The following is a 9897-nucleotide window of genomic DNA, read 5'->3' on the forward strand; positions in this document are numbered from 1 at the left end:
CCGAAAAGCATAGAAAATGCCCATATGTTTTTGCTTCATGTTTGTTCTTCCTTCTGCGTCCTTCACCGTGTTTCTGTAAATGTTGCGCCTGAAGCTGGGACAAGCAGGAAAGTCCAAAAACAGTTTTTGGAACCAGAGTATCTCATGGCCACTGTCCATCAGCAAACAAGTGTAACAACAGAGCAGCAGGACTTTGTGTGCTTTTGACTGACAGCTCGGCTGAGCTGCACACAGAGGGAACATTATGAAGCGTGCGCTTGGACTACATTCACACAAAATCTCTACAATGCGGCACCTTCCCACAAGGTTGTGCAGCGCTGTGGCCATGTATATTTGTGCTTTAAAAAGTAACCAGCGTGAAAAAACCTCAAAATAATCTCTACGTCACTGATTTGTTTTGTCTCCTCCGTCAAGTTATTGTTCTCTAACTTGCTTGAGCACAGCCGCTCTGTCTGAATTTTGACGCTACCGTCTTCCTGTCAACAGGTATTATGCCTTTTTTCAGCAACATGAAAGCATGAAGTTCCACAGAACGTGCCGAGACCCGGATTCGAACCGGGGTTGCTGCGGCCACAACGCAGAGTACTAACCACTATACGATCACGGCAGCTTCCCTCCCGGGGCGCTCTGCTGTTGTGATGGCATGTGATGAGCTCCGAATATCAAACTTCATTGTGCGTTTTGTGCTTCTGAAATGATGTGTGTTAAAACACAGTCATGTTCTCCTGCATGATTTGTCAAGCAGTGAGGGGTGTGCTAAGAAGCTACAACATTCTTTTCCACTTACTAAGCACCTCTGTGCACAGAGGGAATACTGTAAATGTTGCAGAGTGAATAAGCTAAGGAAACTGTCGAGCTAGCCAGGAGTCGAACCTAGAGTCTTCTGATCCGTAGTCAGACGCGTTATCCATTGCGCCACTAGCCCTACGTATCAACAACTTACGTCACCACGTTGTAGCCATTGCAAGGCAAGATAACCCATTTCATTTTAACGAATAAGCCAGTGTTGAGAAAGTGATGAACTGACGGGTGTAGCCAGAAAGTAGAGGGGATCACGCAAGAAGAGGCTGACTTGCACCAGTGTGGCCTAGAAGACAAGCAAAGTGGTTGAGTTTAGTGTTTCTTCACGGTCATATACTTGTACTTTGGAGCGCTCCACCATTTTTCCTTCTGTCCTGCTCTGTCAACACAGACCCAGACATCTGAAGGATCAGCACTTAATGCAAAGCCCTCAACACAGTGTTGAGCCACGAGCCAGCACACATTTGCTGACACACCTTACATGCCATGACATTGTCTTCCTGCACATGATTCCAGGAGAAACAACAAGAGATGTATGAAAAGCAATGCCCCGTGTGAGGCTCGAACTCACGACCTTCAGATTATGAGACTGACGCGCTGCCTACTGCGCCAACGAGGCCCGAAAAGCATAGAAAATGCCCATATGTTTTTGCTTCATGTTTGTTCTTCCTTCTGCGTCCTTCACCGTGTTTCTGTAAATGTTGCGCCTGAAGCTGGGACAAGCAGGAAAGTCCAAAAACAGTTTTTGGAACCAGAGTATCTCATGGCCACTGTCCATCAGCAAACAAGTGTAACAACAGAGCAGCAGGACTTTGTGTGCTTTTGACTGACAGCTCGGCTGAGCTGCACACAGAGGGAACATTATGAAGCGTGCGCTTGGACTACATTCACACAAAATCTCTACAATGCGGCACCTTCCCACAAGGTTGTGCAGCGCTGTGGCCATGTATATTTGTGCTTTAAAAAGTAACCAGCGTGAAAAAACCTCAAAATAATCTCTACGTCACTGATTTGTTTTGTCTCCTCCGTCAAGTTATTGTTCTCTAACTTGCTTGAGCACAGCCGCTCTGTCTGAATTTTGACGCTACCGTCTTCCTGTCAACAGGTATTATGCCTTTTTTCAGCAACATGAAAGCATGAAGTTCCACAGAACGTGCCGAGACCCGGATTCGAACCGGGGTTGCTGCGGCCACAACGCAGAGTACTAACCACTATACGATCACGGCAGCTTCCCTCCCGGGGCGCTCTGCTGTTGTGATGGCATGTGATGAGCTCCGAATATCAAACTTCATTGTGCGTTTTGTGCTTCTGAAATGATGTGTGTTAAAACACAGTCATGTTCTCCTGCATGATTTGTCAAGCAGTGAGGGGTGTGCTAAGAAGCTACAACATTCTTTTCCACTTACTAAGCACCTCTGTGCACAGAGGGAATACTGTAAATGTTGCAGAGTGAATAAGCTAAGGAAACTGTCGAGCTAGCCAGGAGTCGAACCTAGAATCTTCTGATCCGTAGTCAGACGCGTTATCCATTGCGCCACTAGCCCTACGTATCAACAACTTACGTCACCACGTTGTAGCCATTGCAAGGCAAGATAACCCATTTCATTTTAACGAATAAGCCAGTGTTGAGAAAGTGATGAACTGACGGGTGTAGCCAGAAAGTAGAGGGGATCACGCAAGAAGAGGCTGACTTGCACCAGTGTGGCCTAGAAGACAAGCAAAGTGGTTGAGTTTAGTGTTTCTTCACGGTCATATACTTGTACTTTGGAGCGCTCCACCATTTTTCCTTCTGTCCTGCTCTGTCAACACAGACCCAGACATCTGAAGGATCAGCACTTAATGCAAAGCCCTCAACACAGTGTTGAGCCACGAGCCAGCACACATTTGCTGACACACCTTACATGCCATGACATTGTCTTCCTGCACATGATTCCAGGAGAAACAACAAGAGATGTATGAAAAGCAATGCCCCGTGTGAGGCTCGAACTCACGACCTTCAGATTATGAGACTGACGCGCTGCCTACTGCGCCAACGAGGCCCGAAAAGCATAGAAAATGCCCATATGTTTTTGCTTCATGTTTGTTCTTCCTTCTGCGTCCTTCACCGTGTTTCTGTAAATGTTGCGCCTGAAGCTGGGACAAGCAGGAAAGTCCAAAAACAGTTTTTGGAACCAGAGTATCTCATGGCCACTGTCCATCAGCAAACAAGTGTAACAACAGAGCAGCAGGACTTTGTGTGCTTTTGACTGACAGCTCGGCTGAGCTGCACACAGAGGGAACATTATGAAGCGTGCGCTTGGACTACATTCACACAAAATCTCTACAATGCGGCACCTTCCCACAAGGTTGTGCAGCGCTGTGGCCATGTATATTTGTGCTTTAAAAAGTAACCAGCGTGAAAAAACCTCAAAATAATCTCTACGTCACTGATTTGTTTTGTCTCCTCCGTCAAGTTATTGTTCTCTAACTTGCTTGAGCACAGCCGCTCTGTCTGAATTTTGACGCTACCGTCTTCCTGTCAACAGGTATTATGCCTTTTTTCAGCAACATGAAAGCATGAAGTTCCACAGAACGTGCCGAGACCCGGATTCGAACCGGGGTTGCTGCGGCCACAACGCAGAGTACTAACCACTATACGATCACGGCAGCTTCCCTCCCGGGGCGCTCTGCTGTTGTGATGGCATGTGATGAGCTCCGAATATCAAACTTCATTGTGCGTTTTGTGCTTCTGAAATGATGTGTGTTAAAACACAGTCATGTTCTCCTGCATGATTTGTCAAGCAGTGAGGGGTGTGCTAAGAAGCTACAACATTCTTTTCCACTTACTAAGCACCTCTGTGCACAGAGGGAATACTGTAAATGTTGCAGAGTGAATAAGCTAAGGAAACTGTCGAGCTAGCCAGGAGTCGAACCTAGAGTCTTCTGATCCGTAGTCAGACGCGTTATCCATTGCGCCACTAGCCCTACGTATCAACAACTTACGTCACCACGTTGTAGCCATTGCAAGGCAAGATAACCCATTTCATTTTAACGAATAAGCCAGTGTTGAGAAAGTGATGAACTGACGGGTGTAGCCAGAAAGTAGAGGGGATCACGCAAGAAGAGGCTGACTTGCACCAGTGTGGCCTAGAAGACAAGCAAAGTGGTTGAGTTTAGTGTTTCTTCACGGTCATATACTTGTACTTTGGAGCGCTCCACCATTTTTCCTTCTGTCCTGCTCTGTCAACACAGACCCAGACATCTGAAGGATCAGCACTTAATGCAAAGCCCTCAACACAGTGTTGAGCCACGAGCCAGCACACATTTGCTGACACACCTTACATGCCATGACATTGTCCTCCTGCACATGATTCCAGGAGAAACAACAAGAGATGTATGAAAAGCAATGCCCCGTGTGAGGCTCGAACTCACGACCTTCAGATTATGAGACTGACGCGCTGCCTACTGCGCCAACGAGGCCCGAAAAGCATAGAAAATGCCCATATGTTTTTGCTTCATGTTTGTTCTTCCTTCTGCGTCCTTCACCGTGTTTCTGTAAATGTTGCGCCTGAAGCTGGGACAAGCAGGAAAGTCCAAAAACAGTTTTTGGAACCAGAGTATCTCATGTCCACTGTCCATCAGCGAACAAGTGTAACAACAGAGCAGCAGGACTTTGTGTGCTGTTGACTGACAGCTAGGCTGAGCTGCACACAGAGGGAACATTATGAAGCGTGCGCTTGGACTACATTCACACAAAATCTCTACAATGCGGCACCTTCCCACAAGGTTGTGCAGCGCTGTGGCCATGTATATTTGTGCTTTAAAAAGTAACCAGCGTGAAAAAACCTCAAAATAATCTCTACGTCACTGATTTGTTTTGTCTCCTCCGTCAATTCATTGTTCTCTAACTTCCTTGAGCACAGCCGCTCTGTCTGAATTTTGACGCTACCGTCTTCCTGTCTACAGGTATTATGCCTTTTTTCAGCAACGTGAAAGCATGAAGTTTCACAGAACGTGCCGAGACCCGGATTCGAACCGGGGTTGCTGCGGCCACCACGCAGAGTACTAACCACTATACGATCACGGCAGCTTCCCTCCCCGGGCGCTCTGCTGTTGTGATGGCATGTGATGAGCTCCAAATATCAAACTTCATTGTGTGTTTTGTGCATCTGAAATGAATTGTGAAAACACAGTCATGTTTCCCAAATGGTTTGTCAAGCTGTGAGGTGTACTCAGAAGTGACAACTTTTTTTCCACTTACTAAGCACCTGTAACGCAGTGCTTTTTCATTGCATCCACAGAAAGTGTGACATACAAACTCATAACTCAGAATAGACGATTCGCGCCCCTTCCTTCCTTCCTTCCTTCCTTCCTTCCTTCCTTCCTTCCTTCCTTCCTTCCTTCCTTCCTTCCTTCCTTCCTTCCTTCCTTCCTTCCTTTCATATTTTTCTCCATATGTAGCAGCCGTAGCTGGACAACCATGGAAACAGTTTTTTCAACTCAACGTATTCTATGGCCAGAATCAGTCAACAAGCAAATGCAACTGAAGGATATTCAAGAGTCAACAGAATCTTTAAAAAAATAAGTGAATACATTGTAGATATCGATAATAGGGACACTTCTGTCCAATGGTGCTTATACCTTGTGTTTTTTCAGACTTTTTTTTTATGGCACTGAAATTAAAAAACTTCCAATTAAGTAATGAATGCTTCCAATGATTGCAAGTGACAGACTGAGATGTCTCTTTGAAAACATGCAATGTTTATAAACACTAAACAATGTTCCAACTTGCAATTATTGTATTATCTGTAGGCTAAAACATTACCCACTCAACCATCCAAAATACACATCCAGCCTTGTAATGTTTTGGTTTCTCAGTAATTTCAGTGGTTTCAATGAAGTATATATATAGTGTGGGTTTAAGGTCACAAACAGTGCCCTTAGTTTGTATATATTCGTTAATTTGGCTGATATCGGGATTGAATGTAAAATGAATTAATGTGACACAGTGCTTGTCTCTGCATGTGTGTAGGAAGCAGTGAACCTGCTGTCTGGACAGACATGCATGCCGCCAGGGTCCGTTGTTACTCTAGCTCAGGCCACTTTGCTGCTCAGCGACCTGAGAGGACCACAGAGCACCACACTTCTCCAGCTGACACAGAAACTACTCATAAAGCAGGTACTCAAACAGCAAAATAATAAAGCACACGTATGCTAGTATAAATACTGTGAAAACCTGGTTTTCTAAAAGTAAGGCCAAACTCAGACTCTTTCTCTGTTTCTTTCAGTTACGTGTTTTTGGTCAGAGTGTGGTTTTCGTTGATGGAAAACTGTGTTTCTCTCCTCCTGGACCCAGCAACATCTACCTACCTTATCTGAACATACTGAACCAGACAACTTTGCAATAGTGATGTTGATTCTGCATAATCTATAGGCTATGCATGTATTTTTTGTTGTCATATTATCCATTTTCCCAAAAAGAGAGCAAAATAGTTGGGAATAAAAGTTCTTCAGATACAAGTTAAACTCTCGAGCAAACTGGCGTTTAATAGTATCTGTGGAATTGATGGATCCTATGTATACTTTTGATCAAATAAAATTTAAACTGTAGAAAGAGAAATAAAATTGCTCTGTTAAAAACAGCATTGAGAGTTGTGATTGAATCATATTAAATGAAGAAAAGCTGATCTGCAAGAGAATAGTTTTGCCTCAGTCTCATTATAGTCCATTATATTTTGAATTGTCACCTCGTGCCAGAATTTTGTTCTTTACATCACCATCATAAACTGATGCATTAAAAGCTGAAGAAAAATTCACCAGAAAGCAGGAAATGAAGTGTTTGATGCCTAAAATGTTAAATGACAAAAACTGATCTCCTCTCTGACTGTTAGATCTGTTCTCTGACCAAATAGGCCATCCTCACAGTTACTCATCTTGGTCCCCCATTCACAACTTGAAACAGTAGGGGCAAGACCGATTTGTGGCACTGGCAGCTAGCAGTGACACTGTTTGTGGCACCGCCGGATGCCACAGTTAATGCCACTGTTTGTGCCACTAGCAGTGACACTTTTTGTGGCACCGACGCGGTGCCACAGTTAATGCCACTGTTTGGGCGAGATGCCACTGCCGCAGCGGCATTTCCAGTGACCTCTGGAGACGCCAGCAGAGATTCCACGGTTAATGCTACTGTTTAGGGAACATGCCACGGTTAATGCCAGTACTTTTACCGCTGTTTGGGCGAGATGCCATGGTTTATTCCGCTGTCTGAGGGAGACTATCATGCCACGGTTCATGCCACGGTGCATTGGGATCTTAAAGTATTTTTTTTACCAGCACTCCAGCAACTCTGTTATGAATGGCAATCAGCGTTTCGCCCCCTCCCTCGTCTCCATGCTGTTCTGAAGAATTCTCATCAGAGCCTCGCACAGAAATAAAGTTGTGCAATTAAAAGCAGATGAAATTTAAACTGATTAAATTGAAAGTAAATATTAGTTACTATCAAAATTTAAATACAATACAGAATACAAAAAAGTAGATTGGTAAATACAGTAATAAAATACAAAATATAAGGTGTGTGTATCATATTTGTCTTGAACAACTCTTAACCATTTTAATACACTATAAATACAATACAAAATACAAAAAAGTAAAGTAGTAAATACAGTAATAAAATACAAAATATTAGGTGTGTATTGTTAAGATGCAACAGTTTCATTAGTCTGGATTTTATAATCCTTTTTCCTGGTTTGAAAAATCAAGCATGTTGTGATCTCTATCACCTGTTAAGACTAGGCTAATTAACACCTAAAATACCTTCTTCTTTGTGCAATATACCAGAAAAACCAGAAGGCTGGTTTCAAGGCTGATTGGTTTAATGTACTGACACTGTGAGCATGACATGTCTGGATCTGTGGTCTCTACAAGAAACATATTTTGGCAACATATTACTTTCAAAACCTGAGGCAAAATGCATGATTGAAAGATGTAACTGAAAGATAAACAGCATAAGACATGACAGTCCAGTAACGGTACAGTCAGACCAAGTCAAAGTCTACAGAAGTAGACTTAGATATGTAGAACATATAAATTGTAAAATTGTTCCTCAAAATTGTAGCACAATTGTTTATATGCTTTTATTCATGTATCATGTTTACATCCCTGGCATCTTTCCCAAAAAGCAACATCAGCTGTGGCATCTTTGTGGCAGTTGTAACCCACGCCTGGTAAAGGCTGTAATAATCAAGAAAGCACACAGACAAGTTATTTCAAACAGTTTTAGTAAACATATTTTCTGGTGACAATCCACACAACATGTGTAACAACTGAATGAAAATGGAAATAAAATAGCCTATTTCAAGAGAACTGAAGATGAATTTGTTTCACATTACTCCAGTCTGCCAGCATTTGGCAGCAGTTTCTTCCCTCAAATAACTAGTGTCTTTAGCGCCCCTAGGGGCAACGACCACTAGTTCGGTCAGGTTAATACGGTCAAACCACAGAATCGGATAACCGTATCCAGATAGTAGTAGGAGTAGTGGCATCTCCCCCAAAGAGTGACATTAACCGTAGCATCTCGTCCAAACAGCGGTAAAAGTAGCCTACTGGCTTAAAATGTGGCATCTCTACCAGACCGTGGCATTAACCGTGGCACCTCACAGTGGCATTAACCGTGGTATCCCCTAAACCAGGGGTCGGCAAGTAGATGTGGCTTCGGGCCAAAATGTTTGTTGTAAACAATCGAACAGCGGGCCGACCTGCGAGGGGGTGCGCTCCGATTCTGCGGGGGGGGGGGGGGGCGATACCGCGAGCAGCGGAGATTCTACAGCTGATCGCCGCTGCTTGGGACACACGTCTCAATTCTGATCACAGATGTATTAAAAATGACTCCGGAGACACACACGTTTTGCACACACTGTTGCTCAGTGAAATCTGGCTGGTACAACCGTGTCCGACCAGTAGCGCAAACGCGGAAATGCCCAGCAGCAGCCGACCACGCGAGTTTCGTGTTGCGGTGACGGACTTGCCTGGGGACCAGACAGCCTTTATATTGTGTATTACAAATCCACATAAAGTCGTATTCCCGTATATCCCTTATAACGGGAATACAGTCTAGCTAAGCTAGGCTAGTGACAGACTGGCTTGGCTCCGTGCCAAATCAAATTTTCAAAATCATCTGGCGGGCCAGATATTATTCCTGACGGGCCAGTTTTGGCCCGCGGGCCGCCAGTTACCGACCACTAAACAGTGACATTAACCGTAGCATCTCACCTAAACAGCGGTAAAAGTACTGGCATTAACCGTGGCATGTTCCCTAAACAGTGGCATTAACCGTGGAATCTCTGCTGGCATCTCCAGAGGCCACTGGAAATGTTGCTGCAGCAGTGGCATCTCGCCCAAACAGTGGCATTAACTGTGGCACCGCGTCGGTGCCACAAAAAGTGTCACTGCTAGTGGCACAAACAGTGGCATTAACCGTGGCACCGCAGCGGTGCCACAAAAAGTGTCACTGCTAGCTGCCAGTGCCACAAATCGGACCTGCTGTCTCTCACTTGAAACCAAAGGCAACAGGGCTTTTTGGGATCGTTCCACCCAGACTCCCGATCCACACTAAATCTTGTCTCACTTTTGGCATTTTCCAATCAATATTAGAGGCTCACCTTTTTCCCTTTGGTTTAAAGTTTTCCTAAAGCTGCTCTCATCATGCCCACTCTTTGTTTCCTGCTATTTTAGTTGAATCTCTGTTTTGTTTTTAACCCAGCCAGTCTGCTTTACTGTTAATATGGATGTCTTGACATGTATTCTTCTTTTTCGTGTCCTTCATGCATTTATATGCTTGTGCATATTGTTATTTGGTTTGTTTCTTCTTCCTTATGTATTTAGTTTTTTGTTCTCTGCTCCGGTCTCCCTGTGTCTCTCTCAAGTATTTTGGGCTCTAGACCTGCACAGATCTGATCTGAAATCTACTTGTTGTGCTGATTAGTCCAGTGTTTATATGTCTTGCTTGTTGTCTGTCTTTGCTATCCTTTTCTTTTTCCCCTTTAATGTCTCACCAACTCGTCAAAGGAGATGGGACAGGAAGTTCTTCCTATTCACTGGCATTAATGGAGTTCAGAAACA

The 9897-nt window shown here is 44.2% G+C and overlaps 1 protein-coding gene and 9 non-coding genes across 14 annotated transcripts in view; 1 reads left to right on the top strand and 9 right to left on the bottom strand.

Moving 5' to 3' along the window:
* Positions 1-6422, top strand: part of LOC110948775 (cilia- and flagella-associated protein 54) — a 34265-nt gene extending 27843 nt beyond the window's left edge. For 3 of the 5 annotated variants that reach the window (XM_022190473.2, XM_051937531.1, XM_051937530.1), the window contains exons 55-56: positions 5813-5959; positions 6069-6422. In XM_022190473.2, coding sequence (XP_022046165.2) covers positions 5813-5959; positions 6069-6188 — 267 coding nt within the window. In that variant the 3' untranslated portion in view covers positions 6189-6422. Of the gene's footprint in view, positions 1-486; positions 5960-6068 lie in introns of those variants that run through there. The other 2 variants (XM_051937532.1, XM_051937533.1) reach the window with 2 other exon arrangements.
* Positions 536-607, bottom strand: trnah-gug (transfer RNA histidin (anticodon GUG)). The gene has a single exon. It is a non-coding gene; the product is annotated as a tRNA-His (tRNA).
* On the bottom strand, positions 853-925 carry trnar-acg (transfer RNA arginine (anticodon ACG)). Its single transcript has one exon. It is a non-coding gene; the product is annotated as a tRNA-Arg (tRNA).
* trnam-cau (transfer RNA methionine (anticodon CAU)) lies at positions 1348-1420 on the bottom strand. Its single transcript has one exon. It is a non-coding gene; the product is annotated as a tRNA-Met (tRNA).
* Positions 1956-2027, bottom strand: trnah-gug (transfer RNA histidin (anticodon GUG)). Its single transcript has one exon. It is a non-coding gene; the product is annotated as a tRNA-His (tRNA).
* trnar-acg (transfer RNA arginine (anticodon ACG)) lies at positions 2273-2345 on the bottom strand. The gene has a single exon. It is a non-coding gene; the product is annotated as a tRNA-Arg (tRNA).
* Positions 2768-2840, bottom strand: trnam-cau (transfer RNA methionine (anticodon CAU)). The gene has a single exon. It is a non-coding gene; the product is annotated as a tRNA-Met (tRNA).
* On the bottom strand, positions 3376-3447 carry trnah-gug (transfer RNA histidin (anticodon GUG)). The gene has a single exon. It is a non-coding gene; the product is annotated as a tRNA-His (tRNA).
* trnar-acg (transfer RNA arginine (anticodon ACG)) lies at positions 3693-3765 on the bottom strand. Its single transcript has one exon. It is a non-coding gene; the product is annotated as a tRNA-Arg (tRNA).
* On the bottom strand, positions 4188-4260 carry trnam-cau (transfer RNA methionine (anticodon CAU)). The gene has a single exon. It is a non-coding gene; the product is annotated as a tRNA-Met (tRNA).
* Positions 6423-9897: the final 3475 nt, after the last annotated feature.

The sequence above is a fragment of the Acanthochromis polyacanthus genome, chromosome 17 (assembly GCF_021347895.1).
Source record: "Acanthochromis polyacanthus isolate Apoly-LR-REF ecotype Palm Island chromosome 17, KAUST_Apoly_ChrSc, whole genome shotgun sequence".
Lineage (NCBI taxonomy): Eukaryota > Metazoa > Chordata > Actinopteri > Pomacentridae > Acanthochromis > Acanthochromis polyacanthus.